The sequence below is a fragment of the Echinops telfairi genome, unplaced genomic scaffold (genome assembly GCF_000313985.2).
Source record: "Echinops telfairi isolate 266 unplaced genomic scaffold, ASM31398v2 ScPeMD7_7420;HRSCAF=8458, whole genome shotgun sequence".
NCBI classification, from domain to species: domain Eukaryota; kingdom Metazoa; phylum Chordata; class Mammalia; order Afrosoricida; family Tenrecidae; genus Echinops; species Echinops telfairi.
Window position 1 is genome coordinate 26,444,155 of NW_022111320.1, and position 27,296 is coordinate 26,471,450.

The following is a 27,296-nucleotide window of genomic DNA, read 5'->3' on the forward strand; positions in this document are numbered from 1 at the left end:
GACCCAAAACAAACATGTTGAGACGAGGGGGTTTGGAGCAGAGGTCCCACACTCGTCTGTGGACAATAGAACATCCCTCACAGGTCACAAGGAAGGGATGAGTGCACTAGGGTGCAGTAAAGCACTGATGACACAACATTCATCTGGTCCTTTGGGGCTTCCTCACTCCCCACTATCATGACCCCTGCCCTGCCGCCTTTCAGTTCTGGGGAGAGTGGAGCACGTACACTTATATAGGTAAGAGCTTATTACACATGGGATCCGGGTCAGATAAACCCCTGAGACACAGAAATGGGAGTAGTAAGCCCCGGAAGGTAGGGGGAAGATAAAACCAATCACAGTGATCAATGCATAACACGCCTCTCCCAGGGGGATGAACAGAAATGTGGGTGAAGGGAGAACAGTGAGTGTAAGATATGCAAATAACTTATAATTTATCATGGGTCACAAGGGTGGAAGGGGAAAAAGGAGGAGTTGATACCAAGGGCTCAAATCACAATACCTATGTATAAGCCGTGTTTTTCAGGACATTTTTAATGTAGTTTTTGTGGTAAAATTAGGTGCCTCGGCTGATATTCGAGTTGGCTTATACTCGAGTATATACTGTAAATGTTTAGAAAATGATTATGGCAACATGTGTACAAATAATTTGATACAATTGATATATGGAATGATTTAAGAGCTGTATGAGCCCCCGATAAAATTTTTTTTTAAGTGGGCACATACTCTACTAGGATGTTTACCACCCTATTGGGCTGCTAACAGCAAGGTCAGCTGTTTGAAACCACCAGCCACTCCTCAGGAGAAAGACCAGGCTTTCTACTCCCGTAATAGGCTACAGTCTCAGAAAGCCATCGGGGCAGTGCCTCCCTGTCTGTCCTACAGGCTGCTGTGAGTCAGAACTGACTCAATGGCAGTGAGTTTGGATTTTGAGTCCTCTGGCTCATGTGAATTACAGCAACAAACCCTGTGACACAAAACCCATTGTTAATGGGTTGGTTCCAACTCACAGTAACCCTAGATTGGGACAAACCCTTGTAGAACTGCCCCTCAGAGGTTCGGAGACTACATCTCTCTGGAAACAAAACACCTCATCTTAAGGGAGTGCTTGGGTTTGAACCACCCGGTCTTGTGGGTAGCAGCCCAATGCTTAACCCAAGGTGCCACTAGGAATCCTAGACAACAGTCTAAGCCTGAAAACTTAATTTTTGTCTTTGGACTTGCTGCCCCAGGTGCTCTATTTATATTACAAAGCATTACAGCTTTGTTCCATTCTGAAGTGTGGAATAGAAATAAAAGTTTATAGTCTAAAACTTTAAAGTTATCTTTAACTTTGGTGATGTCGTGTTCGGGATCACACATGAACTATAGAGATTTATGCCAATCATCCCAATGCATTCACACTACTATGATTTCACTTTTCTGCTACAGTGAAACCACAAATACTTAAGCGACTATAATTGGCTTTTGCCATTTCCCAAACTAAAAGTGTCACGGAGGTTCTTCCTGCTCACGAGGAAATTACAATGCTGACTGACTGCGGCAGCTTTAGGGAACAGGTTCCTGTTACTCAAGTGTAAAAGATCACTTGTTCTTTCCAAAAGCAAGAACGCAAAAGGAGATGTCCGTACTGGGAATAAAGAAGATAAAATAGTTGGTGCAAGTTGAATTAACACAGCCTTCTTTTTTGTAAGCATTCCCAATGTTTCTATAAAAGTGAACAGAGGAGGAGGTATGTCTTCAGTGTCCCATGACTCCAATCAAACACAGGACCACTTGTCAAAGACAACACTTAACACAAAATTTGAACGAACTTTATTTCCCCTACAGTCAACAACTTCTCTGCATTGAATTTTAATGCAACAAAGTAAAACAATCCCCCCCTCCTCCCCAATGACAAGGTACCAGAAATCCAAATTTAGTTACATTTTATTTGTGAAAATGTTACAGCCATTTTATTGGTCTGTAAAAAGAACCATCATTAGGGTCAAAAATGAATTTTATAAACCAAAGACATATTCTACACCTTGGAAAAGAAAATCAGCAGTAACATTCTCACGGAACATTGTAAATTACATTTTTCTTCATAAAAGGTACATACTGCACTTTTATGCTTGTTATATAAAAAAAAGTTATATCCTGTGGCAGGAAAAACCCCTTCTCTTTCACTAAACAACTGGAGAAAATTTTCAAGTCTGTATAAAGTTGCCTATAAGCTGGAAAGTGAACATGTTCAATCTCCATTTATATTTTAGTGCATTTGACAATTGTCACATTTTTAATAAAAGTAAAAAATGCATATAGCTCTAAAGAGTGTTTCATCAAATGCCTAAGGGATTTTAAAAAGTATGGAGCAGAGAACAAAACCATTGTGATGGATGTCTTTTTTTTAAAACACGAAAGAAATCCAGGCGAAGTTTACAAATCCTTTGTCATGTTGAAGAGTCACAGAAAATGAACTTTGGATACCTGCCAACTTGAAGGGTTTTTCCTTAAACTCTGCGTGTAAACATCGTGCTACCCTCAGTACTGAGATACCCAACTCCATCCTGGTGTTGCCATGATTTCCAAAGGATATAAATTTAGCCCTTGAATGAACAATGTACGGCATCTGCTCTGTAAGTACCTGGAGAAAACAACTCGCAGCAGTCGTGTCAACGTGAAAATACTATGTGAACCCATTGGCGACTCAAGAGGTCCATCTTTGAAACAGCAGCAGCTTCTTGGACAGGGGCAACAGTAAGCAAGAGAAAATGGACATTTGATGAAACATTCTTTGCACTGGAGAAACATGAAAATAAATTATTTTTTAAGGAAGTATAATTTCTCTCCTAATATCTCAGGCCTGTACTCATTTGCTAGTTCAAGAAACTCCTCACCCGCTGTCATTTGTATTTTACATATTGCTATTTGGGGAATTAAAATGAAATGCAGGTCTTATAAAAGAATAAAACCTGACAAGTATGCATGTGCCAAGGACCAAATTAGAGGGTTCTTTGGTGCAATTAGTCCAAATTCTCAGGTTTGAAGGGTAATATGTACCAATAAAAAACCTGCTGCTAGACAGCGACAGCAGTGCTCTGTCTTGCTTCACATTACAAACCGGAAACACTGTTCTCAATAAGCCAATTTTATTGTTTTTAATCAGGCATCGTCAGAAAATTTTGTACATTAACCTGGACCAGTGATGGTTCTGTACCCTCTGTTGCTGTGAAACATGACGTGAGCTAAAGGCAAAGACCGGTTCTCGCAAGGACAACTGCTTCAAGTTAGGAACCAGAACAGTGGATTTAAACAGTCTTCTTAGATACCTTCTTGCCTTTCTTAAAAGCTAGCTTATTTTTAATGTAGCCACGCTTCCTTTTGGTAGTCTAAAAAGAAACAAAGTACATGGTGTCAGTGTAGGTTTCTAAAAGATTAGAAAGCAACAACGTTGTTGCTTTTAATTCCATTTTTCCACATACTTCTTCAGCAGCCCCAGATAGACAACTTACTGCACAGAGATGAATGAATTGTCAGTGTGGCCCTTTTAGCCATAATTCCTCATTTGACATTTCCGAACTTTACACATCTGGTAGCTAAAACCCCATTTTGGAGAGCATATAATAACAGACTAAGATTACAGTGGCATTCAGAGTTGACTTGTGGTCAAATAAAGGGTGTGGCTTCATTCTTAGGGGCATGTTTAGGTTTTTGCTTAGTGGAGGGTGTGAACCTAGCCACATTCTTTGTTTCCTTGGGGCTTCTTTAAGAATCTACCTTAGAAGAGAGTGTGGTGTAAAACACCCTTTGTTTTCCTGGGATAGGGTAGATACACTGGTACCACCATACCGTTCTAACGCAACATCAGCTCACCTGGAAAGCCACACCTCTACTTCCCGACTGAGCTTTGGTAGAAGACCTGCTGTGACTCTTTCAGCATTTTGGGCGTCTGGCTCTAGACCCTGCAATTGGCTCACCTCTGAAGAACACCCATCATCACATCAAAGATATTGGTCTCAAAATTAATTGAGTTTCTTGGTGGTATGTTGCAGCAAATCCCCAAACCCAGGGACATGAGGGAATATAAGCAGGGAGGAGTGGGGTTAAAATGGAGAATAAAATTTTGGAAAAGCCACATTTGGGGCATCTTTAATCTCCAACTCCTGGGACTAGTCTGGTATTCAAAGAGTATTGCCACCAAGAATACGTTCTTAATTTCTTTTAGTTCTTCCCTACAGTTTGGACGCCATCAACAGCCACGCACAACCACTGAACTAGATTCTTAGAACTCCCAGAACAGTCTTAAAAAATGCATTTCCTAAGATCCTCATCAAGCCAAGGAGCACCACTAAGCAACTCAATGAACGTTTGCCTGGAACAATGACTCAATATAATAGAACACTAGACCAAGGAAGCAGAAAATGTTACTGCTCCTGACTTGGCCTCCACGGAATTAGCTCTGTGTCAGAAAGGCAGGCTAACAACAATAACTTCTGGAGCCCCCGCGTTCCCTTATCTACAAAATGAGGTTGACTGTACTTATTTATACTACTGAACGAGAAATAAAATTACTTGGCACGCCCTCCAAAAATATCTTAGGTAAGAAAATAAGCTTCAAAAATGATTAGGCTTAAAGAGACTGAACCAACCAAGCAACTAGTCTTAAATTTTACATATCAGCTACTGCTAACTTGTTGCCTTATTATTCTATCAAGCATATGGTCTTAAAACTTCAGCAAGCACATTAAAAAAGTCAACTCAAAGTGCTATTTCCTTTAGAACCTACACAGTTCTAACATAAAGCCTTTAAAACAAAACAAACAAGCAAAAACCACTGGAACTACAGAAGCCAAGACACTTCCCCAGAGCCGATTCCCAGAATTCCGACTCATAAGCTCCGACACCACTGTTCATTAAAGTCACACATTTTGTTGTACAAGTCACAGCTGCACTAACAAGGACACTGACCCTAAAGACAAACCAGCCCTTCAATGGGTAGTACCTCATGCTACAACCTTAATATGTCATTTGGCTGTTACGTACTTCCCATCTCCCACAGCTGAGCAACCTGTATAAACAATTTTAGCAGTCCTTTATGAGTTGGCAGTGAGGTTTTTTAATAGCAAAGATTAGTGATCTGTGGAAGTGATATGGATCACAATAAGATATTTCAATATTATATAATTATTAGAAAAGTGTGACAAAAGAAATGAATTTTGATGGTAATTGGGGGGCTTTCCCAAGGCCTCACTCAAGCCTGTTCTCTATCAAATAATACAGTGACATTATACTAAGGGGACATGAAAATACAATAATAGAACTTTGCTTTAACTGAAAAAACGAGAAACCAAATACAGTTCTAATCCTGAAGGATTAGACATTTTCACATTGACACAGGTTTATTCACGGATGGCCAGATACATCTGACTTTGTGAGTGTTAATGAGATGGGACAAACCAAAAGCCAGGACCACCTCTGAAAAACTGCTGCTTGGTACATCTGAGATGCTCAGTTACAAAGGAATGCCCCTAGCAGGCTAGCCTTATATTTTTTATAGTCTTTAAATATGTTTCATTTGTCAGGTTTATAAACTTTTCAGTAATTGTTTTCCACACAAAGCAACCAACCTTACTATCCCTCTTTATATAAATAACTTTCTTTGGCACTCACCTTCTTTGATAAATACTTCTGTTTTGGGATAATGTTGGTGACTCGAGGTTTGTGGTCTAGGGTCTCCCTGTTATCAGGTGCTTTCACTTTATATATCCTAACAAGCCAATGTTCTGATGTAAAGGCTTCCTCCAAATGCCTGAACTTAATGTCCTTGTTTCCAATCTCAGCATTACGTGTTCGGTCAAAACCCGGGGGTGTGCGGAAATCCAGCTGCAAAAAGTGGCATGAGAAATAGGTGTTCACTATTAGAAAACATTCAATAATAGAAGATAAAAGAGTATATGCTAAGCACCTCTTTAGAAGAGAACTGAATAATAAACTTAATAGTGCTAAAACACTGTTATAAACTAAAACAAAACCAGTGACTACTGAGTTGATTTTGACTGATAGTGACCCTATGTGTGTCAGCCTAGAACTGTGCTCCAGTTTTCCATGGCTGATTTTTCAGAAGTAGATTATCAGGCCTTTCTTATGAGGTGAACTCAAGCTTTCAATCCTTGGTGAGCAATCAAATGCATTAGTATCTGTACCATCCAGGAACTCCACAGTAGTTGTCGTATATACTCATGTATAAGCCGAGTTTTCCAGCACATTTTAAATTCAGTTTTTGTGGTAAAATTAGGTGCCTTGATTGTTATTTGGGTCGGCTTCTACTCGAGTATATATATTAACTAGATACTATGAAATCACTAAAGAATGAATCTAATACCTCAAAATTAGTATTTTACTTTATCCATAGAATGAACAGCCTATAAACATAAAAAGCCAAACCACTGAAATGAAATCTATCAAAGCATTTTTAATAGGTATGAACATATGGGCTTCATAATGAAAATAATAGCATTTTTCTATAAACTTTGTGAATCTTCCTACAAGGCTTTGATTCTGCCTGAAATAAGCTTCCTTTAGCAGTTCTACATGGCTGGCCCTTTTCTGTCCTTTCGGCCCAGCCTCTTCAGGTAAATAGTTTCTTTAGACTGGTGGTCTCGAGCCATCGTTATTTTATGGTTCTGTTTTATTCTATAGCATGTGTTGCTAATATTTAAAAACATTACCTGTATTCTCTACTAAGATGCCAGCTGCTATTCTCTTCTACCTTATTCACAAAGCTTTACAGTCTCAATGTTGTCCTTGCAGATGTTCAATAAATGTTTGTTAAATCACCAGAAAGAAGGCAAGAATATAAAGGGAGGTCAAATTCGAGGGAGCTTAAAAAGTTTGTGGACAAATGAAATGAAAAGATAATGGAAAATTTCCACAAACTTAGAAACCCCCTAGTCAGAAGCATAAAAAGAAATAACGGAACACATAAATCCAGCAGTGCAAGGAACTCAACTTTAAAACAAACCTAAATATACTCAAGAAATGGAATAATCTTATTTTCACTTGGCTGCACATTCAAGTTTTCTCTTTGAAAAATTTTTTTTATTGGGAGCTCTTATAGCTATCAAAACATTCCATAGTTCTGTATATCAAGCATTATCGTACTACTATCAGTTTCAAAACATTTACTTACTTTCTTTTTGAACTCCTTGATATCAGGTCCCTCTCTTACACCATCCAATATATCCAATCGCACCAAATTCTGTTGTTTGCTCCCCTCAAGTGGAGTTAAAGAGTCATCAATGCTATCAGCTACCTCTACCCACCCTCTCTCCCCTCAGGAACCATTACTCCTCTCGCTGTTTCTGACGGGTTATCTATCTTGGCTTTCATGTACCAAACGATCTTAATTATACGAATGAACATACACAAGTATAACATGATTAGAACTAGAGGATAGTTATGAGTTTCATCAGTGCTATACTGACTGCACCCTGGACTTATCATCTCTTTTGTGTGGCCCTTCTGTGAGGGACTGTCCAATTATTTTACAGGTGGATTTTGGGTCTCCATTCTACCCACATCCCTTCACATTGATTTGGCTGCTTGTTTTTTGAACTTCTGATACCTATTCCCGTCGACACCTCGTGATCACACAGGCTGGTGTGCTTCTTCCATGTGGGTTTGTTGCTTTCCTGCTAGACAGCAGTTTGTTTAATGATAGCCTTTAAGACCCCAGAGGCTATATATTTAAATAGCTGGGCACCATCAGCTTTCTTCGCCACATTTACTTATGCACCCATTTTGTCTTCAGCTATCATGTCAGGAAGGTATATGATCAAGTTTTAAAAGTATTTACAAGAGGGATTCAAAGAATTCCTGGGAAAATGCCATTCTCTCTTAGCTTTTAGAAGCCTCCTTGAATGATTTCTTAGTAGAGTAGGCATCAAAATTAATTCATGCTGGAAACTTTAAATTGTTGGTAAAAAAAGGGAAGTGAGATCTGATGAGAGTATAAGTGAACACAAAAACTAATCATAGATCCATTTTCTGAGGCAACTAATTGTGGTCCGATTTGCTTCTTTCTTAACATTAGTTTGGAGAACAGGCAGTGGTTATCAAAGAAATCAAACCTCAATCTAGTAGTAAGATTATTTTGTGAATTATGGTAAAACAAAAATTTGTTTGACAAATCGACTTTGAGGCACTGCATTGAACGAAATAGTGACATGCAAATTCCTTTCAAACCAATGGCATATATGAGCCTCTGTCAACCACCATCATGGTATTTTACAAAAGGATAAAATGTGCTTCACAAAGAGGCTAAAATAAACCCCTTTAGTTTGGACAGTTATTGTAATCTCTGGTGATGGTATAAAATGAAACAAGCATATCTTCCTGTGTCTCCTGGAATAATTTAACCAGAGAGCAACGCAGAACTGGGCAGTTCTCAAACTGTAATATGAAGGTACTAACTTGGTATTAGAATCATATGAAGGGATTTCAAATAGTTTCCAACACCTCTATCAACAGATAAGGTAAAACACCTCAGTTATTAAACAAGAGAAAATGAGAACTGTCCAAGAGTGAGATCTAAAATGCAGTGTGGCTGATCAAAACCACTGCCCATTCCTTTTGCCCAAATGCCTATTTGTTTTTATACCATAATAGCACCATCAAATTCAGATCTCCCTAGTTAGCTGTGATAATTGCAAACTGAGAAAAAATGAACGTGTAACTACATAATTCTTTAATTTCCCCCCAAAACAGCAAGGTGACCTACTTAAGACCTTAAGCTTTCTAGCTGAGAGAACTTTCCCTGGAGAACAATGTCTTTCAAATATCATCAGGTAAAAGATGGGATGGCAGACAAAGGTTGAATTTGAGCCAAAGATTTTTGGGAAAAGTTCCTGATGTAACAGATTCCTCCCACTTAATTTTTTAAATAGAAGTTTCATAAATCTAAATTTAATGAAAAACAAAATCTTTACAGAAGCACATTCCTCAGGACACGCAAAAAACAACAATTATCGTAGGTTTTTTCCAGAAGCAACAAGATTTAAAACATAGATTATAAAAAAACAAACTAACCTGCATTTCTCCAAATCTGTAGTATGACATTTTATACATAAGGCAATTCAACAAAGTGGGGGATCCTGCTTTGTCTACACGGAACTCTCCCTGTGGGGTAAAATAGTCACTCTCCTACAAGAAAAAAAATGCAGAATTTTGATGTCAGTCACTTCTCCATAAGAACCAACTTTTGGAAGTATCTTCAAGAAGTTTTAACATTAAAAATAAAAAGAGGGTATCATATAAAAAATTAACATGCAAGCTTAATACGTAAACTACACATGCCTTTAAAACCCCAAACAAAACCATCACAGGTGTTTAAAGAGGCCGATTCTACGGATTATTTACCATAAGTAAATATGAAACAGAGAAAAGAACAATAGTGCTTGTTGAGAAAATGTAGCACAATTAAGCCCAATAATTTTAAACCATGTTATAAAGTCTTTATTGAAAAAGAACACTGGCTATAGGGCTAACTCCAACCGCTCCCTCCCTACTTAAATCACTCCTTTAAAAAAATTTCCTATTTTTCCATATGAACTCTAAAATAAGCTTTTTTAGTTGGGTGGGAGGAAGGGTGTGTTTTGAAAACTCTTATGTTATTCCTAACCTAGGACTTTATCCTGCTAAGAAACTAGTACTGTATATTCTCGAGTATAAGCTGAGTTTTTTAGCACATTTTTAATGTGTTAAAATTTGGTGCCTCGGTGGACATTCGGGTCGGCTTATACTCAAGTGTACACGGTATATGGGCAAAGTAATTAATAACCAAGACTAAATATACCATGGTACATGCACACAGTGCTACACACTATGCAGATGTAATAAAGGAATGAAACGGCTTTCCACGCTATAATATGTATAATATTCCACGCTATAATATGGGATAAGCATTTACTGCATGTATATTTTCATACCATTTTTGAACCATGTGAAGGTATTACCCCTTAAAATTTTTAAATAATGAATCTTTTAAGGCATAGAAATAGAGGATTTCTATATACATAGCTTAAAGCATACATGTGGAATCAATGATTTGTCACATGCCACCATTTCAACACCGCTAACATAAACCCACAAATGAAAAACATATTCACAGAATTAAATTTCAGAAGATTAATCCAATTCATAGAAATAATGTCTATCGGAGGGAAGGGGAAAAATGACGAACTGATGCCAAGGGCTTAAGTGGAGAGCAAATGTTTTGAGAATGATGAGGGCAACAAATGTGCTTTACACAATTGATGTGTATATGAATTGTGGTAAGAGTTGTATGAGCCCCCAATAAAATGATTAAAAATAAATTAAAACAATGTCTATCATGCCTAGGGGGAGATGTCACAGCATTTACATTTGATAAGAAATTTGGAACCTCCACCCTCAGTCCCATTATAAGACACACATGCATATACTTCCCCCTAGAGATTCTAATTCTGGGTCAGTGGGGAATCCGCTCATGTTTTACGTGTTCATCACGTAAAGCACAATGTTGGCTGCCCGTCCTCTAGGAATACCTAACTAAGTGGGAGAAAGGTTTCCTGGAAGGTCAACAGTAGAGAAGGGAATGTTGAAGCACATGCGTCAGATGAATCATAAAAACAAACCATGAGGCAAGTTTCAAGGGATAGCATGGATTGACAAGCAATACACAGTTGATAGAGGGAAAAGAAAGCCAATAAAGGATAAAAAACAAAGGAATCAAATTCTAAGCTAGGGACTTTGGACTTCATAACAATACTTCACTACGGAGACTTTATGTATCTTACTATACAACATTACAACTGGCTACTTCAGGCATCCCCTTCACCTGGGTTAACATAGTCTGCTTTAATCACCATTATGTAGGTGCTACAACAGGATCTAGTGTTCAAAGCACGTATGTGTACCAGCCAAAACTAACTTGCTGACTGCACCATGTTGACAGCGGCAGAGCTTTTTCACTTGAACTCTAGCCTGTCTTGCTTTAAGGCCCTTTCCTGAGATCTACCAAATAAATGCCTTTCAACAGGAAAGTGACACAGTTAATGTGCTAGTAAACGAACCCAAACTGATGGTGGTATCAATTGCAATATAATGCTTGATCTAACTGAATCATGGACTGTTACATCTGAAAGAGCTCTCAATAAATAATTTTTTAAAAAAAAGGAGGAACCAAACCGAGGCAAAGATAACAATTTCAAGAAATCGATTCAACGGCAGTTTTGGGGGGAATGGGCGGGATCTTATTTAATCTTCAAAAGCCTAAGAGTCAGAAGTAACATTTTAAAAGTAAAGAGGACTTGTTAAGATATTCCTTTGTGTGGTGGGGGGTGGGGGGAAGTGTCTTATGAATGAGCTTGGAAAGTTTTTAACCTGGGCATATTCCTCTACTATCTTTAAACAACATTTGGGTGAGGGATTAATTTTGAGGAGAGAGTGATGACAAGAAAAATGGTGCAATGAGCAAAATAAAAGAATCATTACTCGGCCACTGTGAGCTATTTTTTTACAAACCATTCATTATCTTGCTCCTTACCCGGATGTCTTTTGGATGTTCTCCTTCGGCGATCCTAACCATCCAGAGAAACTTGTTGATGTCGTCACCAGAATAGCCAATAACGCCTCCAAAAATAACCAAAACATAATCTACATCCAGAGTCCTCATGATTTTATAGGCAGCTGATTCATTTGAAGACATGGCTTTTCCTACCTACGAAATGGAAAAATAAAGAGAATCTATGCTTAATCCCTGAATTCACTAAAAATACGTATGTATGCACACACACTTTTGCCACAAGATGGAATGCATCTCAATAGTTTGATTTACATGGAACTTGTTTTAGAGAATAATTTCCGATAAACATAGTAAACTTATTAGAGATTTAAGAATATCTCACCCACTGAACCAATTTATAGCAGAATATCAAAATCAAAGTACATGCTATAATGTAGATAATAATTAAATTTCATGAAATAAATGTTTTAAAATAAAGGTAGTCAGGGTTAAAGGAAATAAAACTTCTCACAGCCTCAGGCCAGGGCGCCATTTTTCTAAGTCCAGTCTAGACGATAACTAATTACAAAACTAATAGAATTCAATTAGTTAGATAAGCTGATATATTAGAACATTTCAAAGTACCAAAGTGAATAATTTATGCAGCTTTTTTAGTCAATAGGTAACAAAATTTGCATGCTCAATACAGAGCATTTGCTCTACATATTTGGAAATAATATTATTCATTTATCAAGTAGATACAAATAAAATATAGATAAGTATTTTTAAAGTTTCAAATTTTGCCAAATTCTCCAGTAAGCTAAAAACAAGAATTTAAAATGGCATGGAAAAATTCTGTTATCCTTTAATTCCATTTTTCCATGAACTTTTTGAAGCCTCTCATATCACAATATCTCAGAAGATTAGCTTCCAATTCTGACTGACTCTGAATAAGTCAACATCATTTGTGAAATCAAAATAAACATGGCTTCAATCCACTTCATTGAATAAATATGTAATATTTTGTTAATTCAACACATCAAGAGTATTCATATACACAATTTTCTTATTTAATAAGAGTAACCTGACTGCTAAAAGGATTTTGTATTTCTGACCTTTTGATGATCAAATTCTTACCAGTGCAATGTGGCTGTTGTTCCACGTGTTATTGTCCACCAAAGTCGTTCTGTTAGCCATTCCAGCTATCTGGTAGCCATAATCCCACCAAGACATCACTCGGGCGTGCTCATCCGTATTTTGCCTTAGCCAAAAGTAAGCTTCTCTAAAATCATCTAAGATACTCCTGGTGCTAAAAGAATAATATTCCGTTTAATGAGGTCCTAGGCATGTTCAGAAGGTAGCTTAAAGTCTCAAAAGTGCTAACCATTAACTACTCCACATTTTAAGGATGGTGGCTAACGGTCTCCCCGAACAGGGTAAAAAAGAAATTAAGGAAGACCTAGGTTAGTGATTTTCAAACTTTCAAGTGCACACAAATAATCTGAGTATCTTGTAAACAGAACAGACTTTGGACCAGTAGTTCTATGGTGGAGGCTGAGATTCTACATGTCTAACAGCAGGTAAATGAGGTAATATGTAAATCAGTGGTTCTCAAATTTTATAAGAATCATATGGGAGGCTGTTAAAAAACAGATTGCTAGAGCCTGCCCACAGAGTTACTGATTTAGAAGATTTGAGGTGAGGTCAATATTACCTATTTCTGGCAGTGATATGGTCAAGGAGCAGGCCTTGGGAATACCTGATGTATGTAATTATTTTGCAGGGATATTCATTCAGGAATAAAGCATGAAATATAAAATATTTATGCTCTAAGGAAGGGGTGTGTGTGTTAGATTCTAAAATGTGTCAAGTTGTTTTCTTACCCATCATGATTATAAGAGGCTAGGACCACACTTGGGCTGGAGTAGGCATTGCTTGTAACCCATGTGCAATGGACTGCAAACATCATCAATAGCATTAGCATCAACATTGTAACAATGCTTTTTATATTAGGACCTAATCCTTCTTCAGTTTTTTCCTGTTCAGTTACATGTTTCCTCACTTTACCTGCCTGAAGATTAAAAAGAAAAAAAAAGTTAAAGAAACTCTTTAGTGTACTTGTTTCAAGAACATACACACACACAAAAAAATCGAGAGAACGCTAATTCATAGATTTCATTTTGCTAGTTGCTAGGTACTCTTGCAGAAGGGGCCTGGGCCCTGGTGGCACAGTATTTAACTGCTGGGCTGCTAACCAGAGTCAGCAGTTCCACACCACCAACCATCCATCCACTCCTCCGGAGAAAGCTGAAGCTTCTTACTCCCGTACAGAGTTAATTTCAGAAACCCAGAGGGGTGTTCTACCTTGTCCTCTAGCCAGAACGGACTCCATGGCGGGGAGTTTGCTTCTTCATTTTTGAGGGTGACAGTGGTTTCTACATATTATCAACAAAGATTTTAACGTCAATGGGAATTAGAAGCCCTTCGCATGTACCTAATCCAGGAACAGCCAAAGCACAAACTCATCTTTAAGCAGTGGCTTCTAAAGCCAGTTGTGTTTTACTTGTGTTCTTGTGTTTTACTTATATTCAAAGGGAGATAAATAAGCAAAGGGCACTATTATGGTAACTTTTCCTAATAAAAATCTTTATTAAATCAAACAAGCACCCTGAAAATGGCATGTCCGCTTATAATCCAGAACCACGAATGACTTTAGTATGGGGAAAAATTAATAAAACACTTTCAAAATTAATACCTATACACTAGGAAATTTCACTGCTAGGTTGTATCTAAGAATCTGGTTGACAAAAGTTAACGGCATTAAGATAAGTGCTCCGATTTCTACTAGGTTTTTCTACATTTGCACCACATAAAGTCCTGCTTGTTCCATGAGGGCCTATAGGCTCAAATGGCATTACATTATATGGGCCAGTCATTTTTAAGCACCTTATTTCCTTTGCTTTATGATTGAATCTACCAACTGTCATCTTCAAACATTTTCCATATAATATTTAAAAAGTTGTATGGCACACAAACTTCAAGGATCAGCCATGGCTCACGTGGTTTCAATGGGGTTTATACTGGCAAATTTTATGCAATTTAGTATAGCACCGGGTTTTTGCACTAAAAAATGGAAGAGTATTCATAGACCTTAAGTATTTATAAAACACCTCACTAAAAAGAAGTGACTTATTCTTGGATTACATAATGTATTTGTAAACTGAGCTAAATGACCCAGCCAATATTCAAAATTTGAGGCAGACAATGAGAGAAAGTACAGTTTGTCTCATCTTTACTTAATCACATACTACATACAGCTTCCTGTGTGGAAGGAAAAAGCAGGTAAATGTTTAAAGGCCTTCCTTTAGATTGCCCACCTTATCATACAAGTTTCCTGGATTTCTTTTGTCATCTTCATCACTGCTGTCCTCCACAGGTGGGTTTTCCCTTTTCATGTCATCCCCCAAATAGTGCTCAAAAACACTGGAGAAGGCGATGGCAGACAGCATACAAACAACTGGCGTCAGAGTCAACATGAGCCGCACCATCACTCCAGCAAAGTAGACAGCGCTGATGGCATACAGAGCAACTGAAAGACAAGTTCTCTTGTAACACAGAGGGAAAAGGCACTCACAGGAAACTAACTACAGAGTTGATGCCATATTAGAAATCAAATTTAAAAGCAGACAAGTACCTCATAAAGCTCTAGCTGTTTTAAAATTAATAATATCTTTGTATGTGCTTAAAAGTCACACTGAGAAATTACGACTAATATTGACTAAATAAAAATGACATGGCAACATTTTATAAAAATGCATCAATTCAAATTTAATTACAGTTCCTCAAGGAGATTACACTGTATGCATTTTGTCAATAGCATTCAATATTAGAAAATCCATCACTGACAATTGAATTGTTATTGTGCATTACATTATCAGACCCAGTAAATTTATAAGAGTTTGGGAAAGTGAGATGAAAATTTATTCACTAAAGAAAGAACTTGTAAAATTTCTTCTAAGAGACTTAAAAAAAAATTTTTTTTAAGCACATGTCCAACAGCCAGAACTTTTTGGAAATGTGCTCACCACAAGGAAAGGTTCTACCATTTCTGGCCAAAGGCTCTAATTTACTAAGTCAATTTGTCATTTTAGTTCTGATCTTATCTTTAGCCAATTATAACTATTTTTCCCGAGGCACGTGATGCATTTATTTCACCATATTCGATAGTACAGAGTTCGATGAGCATTTATACATAAAAATGTTCTGCTTTGTGCTGGTTCCTTTGATTTATCCATGCTGTTCCTTTTATTAATTACTATGTTGCATTCCATTATACAAATATATCAAAATTTATTTATCTACTAATGGTGACACTTGGAGCATTTCTAATTGGATGCTATTATGAAGAAAGGTTGCTATGTGCACCCTTAAACACCTTCTTTGGTGGATTTATGTTCTCTTTACCATGCAGTCTAAGTGCTGAGTCATGAGACAGGCCTGAGTTTGCTAACTTCTTTTAAGCGATGAATTGCTCACTGGCTCACGGCCATTCTAAAGACCATCAATCTAGGTAAACTAGAAAAAAATGAGCGTGTTCACCCTTTAGTTAACACTCACGGAAGTGGTTCTTTGTCTAATAGTAACTTACAATACTATTTAGAATAGTGTCTCCCAGGGTCCCATTACTCCCGTACTTGCCATTAAAGTCTTGATTTTACTACTTATTGGCTTGTGTGGCCTTGTGCACACTCTAAAGCTATTCTTGGTTCGAGTCTTGTCATGTGTACAACAGCCACAGCATAGTCCTTTGGTGTCTGCTCATTTTGTCTATATCTACTTTGAATGTGAGATCCTAAGCACATGGTTTTCAAATATAACACTTTGTATTTAAAATCTTATTCAAAACATACATCAATCTATCAAAGTCAGCATTTTACTTAAAGCTGGTTCTTATACCATTATCCCTAAACATAAAATGGATACCCATGCCAACGCCTTCCTACTCAATCAGATCTAATTTAGAAAATGAAGCCAAGATTATATGTCAATAAAGCTACAATTTTAATTCTGACTACATAGAATAGCCAGGGGTCCTCAACTTTTTAAACAGGGAGCCAGTTCACTGTCCCTCAGACCCGTTGGAGGGCCGGACTATAGTTTTAAAAAAAACTATGAACAAATTCCTTTGCACACTGCACACATCTTATTTTGAAGTAAAAAAAAAAAACGGGGCAAAAACATCCAGTGGGCTGCATTTGGCCTGCGGGCCGCAGTTTGAGGACACCTGATAATAGCATTACCTTTTTCAGTAGCCATAATTAAATGTAAAATTTATATACTAGTCCTAAAGGGACAAAGTTAATAATTAGATTACTATATGTAATGTAAATTCACCATATTTTTCATGGTTAAATATCTATACAAAACGGGAGAAATTTTATTTTGAATATGCAGTTAAAGAAAAAGAAAATTATAAAGTGAATTAATAACAAATAAGGAATATAAATAATTATTCCAAAGTATTCATTTAAGTTCTTACCAAATACTCTTTCATCGTTGATATTTTTGATGCAGAACCATAGGCCTGCTGGGAAGGTACATACAAGAATATGTAGATCAAAGAAGAAAGACACCCAAGTCGTAGGCTGATGCTCAGATACTGATGCAATAATTGGAATGTGTATTTTTGCATACCTAGCATAAAAAGTTGATATTATTTAGAATGAATACAATGATACATCAGGTGTTTTTAGAAAAATGTCCTTTAATTGTAAATATAGTTCCCATCCCCTACCCATTCTTATTTAAATATATATTCCAATGTAACCCAGGTATAGTGGAAACACTTCTTCAGTTCACATTGGTAACATGAAAACTAATATGCCCTCTTTAAAATCAGGAGAATCACTGTCAGTCTGTCCTATAACACAGTAGCAGTCATTCATATGAGCCAGAGGTTAGATATAGCTCCAGGTCATTTCTTTTTTGATAGCTGGGGTCAAGAGTGGGGTTCATTGCAGTGGCTCCAGGCCCATTGGAAGTATGGGACTTTGTAAGAGAAAGAACAAAGGGGATTCTGTTATGTCTAGTGGTTTAACGGGTAACACATGACATGCTGCAGGCAGAATGGAGAAGAGCCACTTCTAGAGTGTCCAGGAGGGTAAGCAAGATGACTGATAGGGGCTTGGTCCTTCTGGATCTACTACTCTACAGGAGGCCTAAGGCCATATGTATATAAATAAGACAGCCCAGGAAAGTAGAGGATTAAATTTGGGTATTATTAAAGGGTTATCTACCTGACTGTATGATGGATATTAAATGTCTCTTCAACTTGGTATCCTAACATAGGCCTAAATGTGTGATGGATATCAATATGATTTATCATGATTACAGAGAGCTTGCATGTCTACCTTCAGCCTATACATAACTGGATATACTAAAGGGGGTATTAGGAATTGTCTGGAAGGAACAGGCTTTAAATCAGAAGCCTATGTAAAGTTTGGGGCTTAGTTAGGAACCTGAGTTCTACCCCAACTGGACTGATTTTTCCAAGTGTCCAATTATTAGCTAGTCATCACATATAACTTGTTTATAGAGTGAGTGGGGTGGGGTGTTTATGTTGCGAATTATATTTATCTAGACAAGAGTCCTTTTAAATAGAACCAGAAGGGGGCGGTGGTTGTTGCATGCGCAGAGTCAGTTCAGATGCATACTGATCTCATGTGACAGAGAACTGCTTCATCGGGTTTTCTAGGCTATAAGCTTTACAGAGCAATCTGCCAGGGCTCTTTTCTCCCTTGGAGAGAACTGGTAGGTTCAAACCACCAACCTTTCAGTTACCAATCAGGTGTTCAGCTGTTGGGGCACCAGGGCTACTTTATCAAAAACAAACCCAGGCCCACTGAGTTGATTCTGACTCCAAGAGAAGCTACAAGCCCGAGGAGAACTGTCCCCATAGGGTTTCTTTCCTAGACTGTAAATCTTTATGCAAGCAGACTGTCCCATCTCTCTCTCTCTCTCTCTCTCTTGAAGCAGCTCATGGGTTCAGGGTGCTGACCTTTTGGGTCCAGAGCCAAGCAGCTAACCCAGGGGTCCTCAAACTTTTTAAACAGGAGGCCAGTTCACTGTCCCTCAGACTTGTTGGAGGGCCGGACTATAGTTTTTAAAAAAACTATGAACAAATTCCTATGCACACTGCACACATCTTATTTTGAAGTAAAAAAAAAAAATGGGACAAAACATTCACTGTCCCTCAGACTTGTTGGAGGGCCGGACTATAGTTTTAAAAAAAACTATGAACAAATTCCTATGCACACTGCACACATCTTATTTTGAAGTAAAAAAAAAAAATGGGACAAAACATTCGGCGGGCCGGATAAATGTCCTCGGCAGGCCGCATGTGGCCTGCGGGCCATAGTTTGAGGACTCCTGAGCTAACTAACCATTGCCCCACCAGGACTTGTTCCTTTATCAAAAGGTATGGTTAAATAAATTGTGCTAAGTTTTTATTGGGCCACTTAGAAAATAATAAAGCGGATAAAACCGGAGGGGCAAAGGAGAGAGGTAAATTATCACCATCAAATACTGTCTTATCCCTGGAAAAACATTTTAGAGGCAACAAGATTTTTTAGCCAGTTAGCAAATTCAAAATTAAATGTCCATTTATTAATTTATTCTGAGTAGCAGTCTATAAAACACAACAAATACTCTCTAGTGTGTTGTCCAGATTTAAAAAACCTCAAAAAACCTAGATCTTGTCGTAGTGGAAAAGATATTCTTCCTATCTATGCTATATGTATTTATAATGCAGCACTTAACATTACGTGGATCCTCTGACAAACAAAACTTAAAGAAGATATTGCCAATGCAGAACAGAAACAACTTATGTATCAAGAAAAAGATGCAAAAATAAAGTTATAATTAAGTTAAGACATAAAAGATTAATAATTGTTAAACCAGAACATGCTAGCTACTTCAGCTACGTTGCCCAAGCAATGACTTCAGATACTGGCCATTTGAGAGGAAAGGGACAGTTTTAAGATTACAGGTGGTTCCCAACTAACAGCATATTCACGTATCATGAATCTGTTTTTTGGGTACATCTTATTAGTTACTAAGTACAACATACACCATTTGGCTGATGCTATCATTCTTAGATAATCACTTGCAGATGTCCAAAGATCACAATTGGATTTATAAAGCTATTGATAAAGGCAGCAATAATGAAAATTGGGGGTGGGGTGAGGTAATTCAACCAAATGTCAGGGGTGAATTAAGGAATTGTTAAAACAGAACTCAACACACGTAAGTTGAAGACAATCTTTAATACAAGGGCAGGTAATGCACCTACACTTACCCAGTGTCCCATAGTGAATAAAACCTGCCACTCCATGGTGCAATGTAACCTTCAAAGGAAAAATACAGAGAAAATTCATGTCTTTTAAAATATTTCATTATGGATCGACTTAAACTAATATTAATGTAATTTCAGTTTTTCTTTTGTAGATAACATATTTCAGACAGATGGCAGCCAAAGGGTTATGATCAAATAAAAAAATCAATAGTCTTAGGAAAGGCACTTCCAGAAAAATACAGCATGTTAGTTGGTAGATACAATTAAATGATCTATTTAGATCTAAAATGATCTATATATAGATAATTTAACTTTTAAAAAGGAGAGGGTTTAAATTATCCAATTCAGTACACTAAATTCTATCAGGTAAATAACACAATTCATATCAAATCAAACCAATCACTATTAAGCTGATTCTGACTCACAGCATCCTTGTAGGAAGGAGTAGAACAGTCCTCATCATGTGGTCTCTGTCTCTAATACACACACCCCCTGCCCCCCACCGTGTCTCCAAGGCGGTAAATCTTTAAGGAAGGAGGAGAGGAGACTGCCACATTAGGTCATCATTGGAGACACTAATAGGTGAATCTGCTCAAAGTTCAGATAGCAGCTAAGAGCTTAACCAGTGTGCCACCAAGGTTCACTGGTAAATCACAAAAATGTTTTTAGACATTCATGCCATTTATTTCTGTGAATCTACCGGGAGTTTATGAGCTAGGCCAGTACATTAATTTGACAGGTAGATTACCTTTAGAAAGAATTTGACTTGTTTTCGGGAACTGGACTAGGAAATAATTTGTTATTGTATAATGAGAAACTTCAACCACACATTTTTAAAACGCTAACTATGAAATTAGTATCCAGATTCCAGATCAACTGTTTCATGTAATTATCAAAACTATTAGTGGAGAGAACAAGTGTGTGTGCACACAAAGAGAGTGCACATATGAAGTACTGGAAGCTTTAAATTTTCTACAACTCAGGCCGGTTATCCAGCAAGAAAAATATGCTTGAAAGTGGATTTATAAGAGTATGAAGCAGCAAAATTACATAAATATACAATCAATGATAAAGTCAGTTACTAGCTATCGTGTGTACGTGTGCTTTGACAAAAAGCTGACATACGTGATTTAAATATCACAATACAGTGAACCCTCGTTTATCACGGTTAATCGGTTCTAGACCCTACCGTGATAAATGAAATTCCGTGAAGTAGGATTCCTTATTTGTAAATCAAATATTTTTGTAGTTAGAGCATAGAGGACATGAAAAAACACCCTTTAGTCACCATTACACTCGTATTACCCAATTTATTAAACGAAAAAAGGGAAAATACGGTAAAACATTTTGGACGTTACAATGATCATTTATTATTTATTATATTATTTATGGCATCAAGCGTGTACAGTATGAGCCAATCAGTGGCAGTAATGACAGAGCATGCGCTGTTACGCAAAAACCGCGATAGAGTGAAGCCGTGGAAGTCGAAGCGCGAAGTGGCGAGGGTTCACTGTATATTACAATGAGAAGTTACATGTTTTAAGACTATAGAGAATACAATTTTGAGAAATTTTGGACTTGGTTTAGAGGACAAACCTTAGAAAATTAAGCAATGAACTAAAGAGATTGTTAAAGAATTCCAGAGACAGGGACTTAAGTGGAGAGCAAATGTTTTGAGAATGATGAGGGCAATGAATGTACAAATGTGCTTTACACAATTGATGTATGTATGGATTGTGATAAGAGTTGTATGAGCCCCTAATAAAATGATTAAAAAATAATAATAATTAAAAAAGAATTCCAGAGAGCTGGAAGGGTTTATCTTCCTTGAGATATGTACTGGACTACAAAGGAGGATATAACCCCGAAATATGGAAACATTCCAAAAACAAGCATCCAATTCTTTCCCTTCTTTCAGTAAGAGGGACAACATATACACAAGCTCCCAGACTCAAACATTCACGCTCGCTTCCCTACAGTATAGACCCCTTGCTTGTCAATTTGGCAGCCAGTACATTACCACTGAAGAGGGAGGGAGTAGAATAAAAGCAACCTATGTGGTTACCACAGTAAGAGATAATAATATAACTTAAAATATAACTCTGTTCATAAAGAAACTATATGTCCACTTTCAGGTTATTGTTTAAGTATAATAAGTATAAATATTCAAAACTTATCACATGTATTTTACTCAATATAATAAACCTGATACTCTAAAAAGATATCACTTGTATTAATGCTATTGAGATTTTAGAACTTTTGCTATTTTAGATATTTTTAATAAAGAAAAAAGTTTGTTGGTCCCTCTTATTATAGTATTGAAATTAAGTCTACTTAATTTATCAAGTCATGTTCATGCCCTGATTTTACATACTTGTATCTATCAATAAACATTGTGATACTTGAAAAAAATAAATAAAGAAAAAAGTTTGGTAACAACAATAAATGGAATCTGTAAAAATTGTGCGACGCCGTATCCTTTTAAAAGTAATGTTGAGATAAAATTCACATCTCACATACAATGAACCCCTACCTACCTGTGTACGTCAGATAGATGACACTAAGAAACACAGCACCTGCAGCTAACGATACACCCACAAAGAAAAGAGTCTGGAACTCCTGTTTGGTTAATCGGTCTCTCAAATACTGCAAGAATGCATAAGCTTGCAGCAATGCAAAGACACCTAAGTAAAGAAGAAAAAGTCATATAAATAAGCCAACAAAGCATTTTTCCCGGTCATTTATGTATGTTCATTCAAAAGAGCTGCTGCTTTTAGATAATTTCACCTAGCTAAGATTCCCCTGGTCAAATGACAGCTAACCGATTTAATATATATCAAAACCGATTTAATATATCAAAACAATTCTATTATACCTTCCCCTGCACCCAGTCTCTCCAAACATATATCTACTACCATGGACCACCAGAACCAAACCTACTACCATAAAGTCAAGTCCATTTCTACTGATAGTGACCCTACAGAACAGAGTAGAACTGCTCCCAAAGAGTTTCCGAGGCTGTAATTTTTGCAGTAGACTACCACATCTCACCCAGAGAGTGACTGGTAGCTTCCAAAAAGTTGGCTTTTTAGTTAACAGTCCAGTGCTTTAATTAGTCATTATACCAGGGCTCCTGCCATGGACTACCAGGTGCAAAAAAAAAAAAAAAGTAGTAACAATAATCCCATTTGAACACTTGAAGCTCTATTTAGCACATTGAATTCTTCCCTTTCCCCCATATTTTAATTGGGAAAAGGAGTAATAAAGACATCATTAGGAAAACAGAAATTGCACTGCCAAAGGAGCAGTGATGTGATGAGAAAATTCTGACATACAGGCACTGGTTGTAGTAGAGTGATAGGCTATGACCTAAATTAAGTAAAATTCCAAATGACCACAAAAGTGAGAAGGCTACATATGAAAAATTTAAGTAGTAACAGAGAAAGTATGTAATTAAAAAATAAAAATACAGAAAACAAGCATGGAGGGCCTAACTTTAAAATACGTGGACATCTCAACTCACCTGGAATAATGATTTTTAACTTGTTTTTTAATTTTTAAAGGAATTTTTCTTAAAAGCTCATTTTAAAATGTCTAAATAAATATATTAAAATTTTGATTTTAAAAATTAAATATATGCAGCAAAAAGGTGACTGCATGGTTGCGTAAGCACTGCTTTACTTTTGTTCTAGATTAATTTTATGCTCAAAATTGAATATGCATTTTTCTGTTTCACGTTACTACTTGAGAAACTGATAATAAATCAGAAACAAAAACAGCACTTTATGTATTTTAAAATGTTATACAACAGTAAGGCAAACGTCTATTTTGGGGGGAATGGTGAACTGAATAGTAAGAGATAAGGAACTACATACATAAAGTTACATGCATATCTATACTATAAAATATCACAAATAAAACAGCTACCCATAGATTTCCTTTGGAAATAACATGAACATGACAAAGTTTTATTCACAGATCTCCCATCATCATGTTAATTGTGGTCCAGGTTAATAACAGTAAAGTATTGTTTATATAGAGGATAATTATAGAAAAATTTCCCATCAATATAAAAGGTATAGACAGAATATCAGTGAGATGTGAAAGACATAAAAATGAAATGTTCCACCTGATTTACTGAAATGGAATGTGCGTGGCAGTAAAGCAGAGATAAGTCTACTGTTCAAAATTTGTTTACACAAAAGTTAACTACTCAATGCTTGCAAACTGCATAGATTATCCAAAAGAGAATGATTTTACCTTTTATAAAACTAGCAATGGCTGAGTACACACACATTTTTGTGTGTGTGGGGAAAAAAATTCAAACACTTTTATAGATACTCATTTTTAAAGCGGTGGTGCTTTAGAATCTTTCTGACAAAAGTTAAAACCAAAATAAAACACATTCAGCTTTTTGGAAGATTGACCAACCACATTATTTACATATTCTTTACAAGTATTTTTTTCATACCTGCAGCTGCCATGTGTTCACTTGTTCTGATTGGTTGGAATCCCACAAAGGGTATCTGCATGGACAATATTAAGCCCACAATGTAGAAAGTACTATATGCTATAAAGACAAAATAGGAAACAAGGTCAATTTATTACTATCATTATGTATTCAAAACATAAAATATGTACATGAATCTTGTTCTTTAACTAAAGTTTTATCCAGTTTATTTTAAGCATCTTGAAATGACGTCTCTATTTAGTACTTCTTTAATTATTAACCATATATTATAAATCATGTAGATTCTACATAAGTTTTAATTACGTGATTTTGCAGAAAGTCATTTGCTTTCATTCTCCAAATAAAATTTTTTTCATCCACTCAATAATAATTGATTTAGATCTAAGCCACATCACATGTACAGGAAACAAACACCATTCCCATCGGCATCAAACCAAAATATGCATAAGCTAGTGAATATTTATCATCAGAATCTATAAATAGCTATTATTTTCTGAGTTCTCTAATATATCATACTCTTTTTATAGTCTCACAATAATCTTTGCATACACAGAAATACCTGAGTAAAAAAAAAATTTAATTCTATGACCGGTTAAATTTTTTATCATAAAAGAAAATGATTTCAAAAATACCGAACCAAAAAGCAAAGACTAGTTACTGAATTTAGATTCTAATATAGGAAACTTGTTCCCAGCAGTGAGTAAACTATAATATTCTCAGCGTATGTCCATCTAAAATGTATAGGTAAATTTGGGAGGGGTTACAATTTAAAGACTAAGAATTTCTTAACATCACAATTTCTTAGAAATCATAATTAAAAATTAACTAGGAATACAGCTAAAACCCCCATGAAATAAATGAATGTGAAAATTATTACATTTATAAAGTTTATCTACATTTATGAAACATATCTGATAGTTATTAGCAAATAGGTGAAACAATAAAATATACTAGAGCATCTATTTAAAAATAGCAAACTGTTCTATTTCCCCCTTCACATAGCTTGCATAGGAAAGAATGTTTATTTGCTTTAAGGAAAAAACCACCACACATCTATAGAAGGTAAATGGTGGGGTATTAGCTAAAATGTTAAGCTGCTTCCCAAGTTGACTAACAAGTGATAACTAAAGATACTAAAAATAACAGGAAGCACAAGTAAATTTAACAGGGAAGACGGAAGACGAACGTATGTGAATAAGTTTCCAAAGACCCAAAGCCAATCCAATGAATAATCAAGCTCAAAAGTAGTGAGTGCCTTGGGAGAAATGGTTGGGATCAGAATTGGTAAAGAGGGTTGGAGGGTGGAGGCACGCTGAACACTACTACCTCATGGGACTGAGGTTCAGTTTGATTGTCCTTCCCGCTTATAAAATCAGAGGAAGTTAGATGTGGCCTCCTACATCTTTTTTTTCTTTTTGAGGCGTCTCTTTTTATACAACACAGCTCTAACACACATATACTTTTTGTATTTTTCTTTTTGGTGTGGTCTCTCTCCACCCGCGTCTCTTTTATCCCAGACACAAATCTGACAAATGTTATGTCACCATTTTCTTTTCTGTATTTAAGTTTTCACTATTTTTACTTAATTTTTTTAATCGTTGACCCTGAGATGTTTACATAAGGTGATACGCCTTCTATCACATTGTATCCTTTAACAGATAAATTAACGCCTCAGTACAAAACTCAGGATTGTGTTTTAGGTGATATAAAATGTCAAACTTCACAAACTCATCTTATTCTCATCCTTCTTAAATTGGTAAAATCATATATATATTCTATTTAAATCCACATGTAAAATATAAGAAATAAGAATTATATACACTGGAGTAAAAGTAGCGGAGTAGCTCTTAATCTCCTAATGTAAACCCCAATATACACTTCAAAATAAAAATATGCCTTTTTCTGGACTATCGCATCAAATGGTGTGGTAAAAATTACACATTTATTTATTCTACTGCTAACTATATATTATTATGGTCAAGACAGTCTAAATATAGAAAACCCTCTTTAGATCAATCCTACTCTCTAAGACAGTGGGTCTCAACCTTCCTAATTCCCGTGATCCTTTCATACAGTTCCTCATGTTGTGGTGACCCCCCAACCATAAAATTATTTTTGTTGCTACTTCATCACTGTCATTTCGCAACTGTTATGAATGGGGTGACCCCTGTGAAAGGGTCGTTCAACCCCCAAAGGGGTCATAAGAACCGCTGCTCTAGGAGCTAAAGAACAAGTTGGGAAAATCAAGAACGTACAAAAATGACCAAAACATATAAAAGCAGCAAGTACATGTGACATCCAACAAATGAAAACAAACAAAAAGTACCACATAGCTCTGTAAGAGGGAGCAATCTCCAGCTCTTCCTGGCATGGACATAGGCAAAATAGCCAAGAAGGTCTGTACTGCTTTCCAATGTTGCCAGGAAGACTCAAAGCCACAAACCCAGTTAACAATCATGACTTCTTAGAAATTCTCTAGGAACCCTGCCCAAATTATCGCCTACCACTATCACAACTTTCTATATATCTGTGTTAAGCTACTGTTCTTACTCTTTAAACCAATAGCACAAAAGGCTTTCCATCAAAGTGGTGAGTTTCTGAAAAACATGCACACCACCACTATTGTTATAAATCATTCATTACATCATGAAAACGTTACCACACTGCCATCCTGTGGAAGCACAATTACTGGCCTTCACTGCTGCTGATCATACTTCCAATGTGTAAGAATTCCAGAAAAATCACCATTAGAAATACATAAACACGGTCCTCTGTACCGTTTACCAATTTTTAACCAGAGAAAATCACTTTGATTCAGGAGAAATAGTAGTCTTCTCAACAGGACCTTTCCAAAGTACTTAAAACCCACGAGTATCAAGTGAGACAGATTTGTACACAGTAGAAATAAAACGTTGCCCTTGCCTTAATGCAGTCAACTGATCATCTAG

The 27,296-nt window shown here is 36.5% G+C and overlaps 1 protein-coding gene across 1 annotated transcript in view; it reads right to left on the reverse strand.

Annotated features, from left to right (window-relative positions):
• Positions 1 to 1,798: 1,798 nt before the first annotated feature.
• The window catches only part of STT3B (STT3 oligosaccharyltransferase complex catalytic subunit B), a 57,037-nt gene continuing 31,539 nt past the window's right edge, over positions 1,799 to 27,296 (reverse strand). Inside the window, exons 5-15 of the mRNA XM_013005048.2 lie at positions 24,349 to 24,447; positions 22,415 to 22,561; positions 19,881 to 19,929; positions 17,064 to 17,218; positions 14,902 to 15,113; positions 13,408 to 13,595; positions 12,662 to 12,833; positions 11,567 to 11,740; positions 9,070 to 9,183; positions 5,653 to 5,865; positions 1,799 to 3,371 (exon numbers count right to left, since the gene is read on the reverse strand). Of these exons, the coding sequence (XP_012860502.1) occupies positions 3,291 to 3,371; positions 5,653 to 5,865; positions 9,070 to 9,183; positions 11,567 to 11,740; positions 12,662 to 12,833; positions 13,408 to 13,595; positions 14,902 to 15,113; positions 17,064 to 17,218; positions 19,881 to 19,929; positions 22,415 to 22,561; positions 24,349 to 24,447 (1,604 nt within the window). The 3' untranslated portion in view covers positions 1,799 to 3,290. The remainder of the gene's footprint in view (positions 3,372 to 5,652; positions 5,866 to 9,069; positions 9,184 to 11,566; positions 11,741 to 12,661; positions 12,834 to 13,407; positions 13,596 to 14,901; positions 15,114 to 17,063; positions 17,219 to 19,880; positions 19,930 to 22,414; positions 22,562 to 24,348; positions 24,448 to 27,296) is intronic.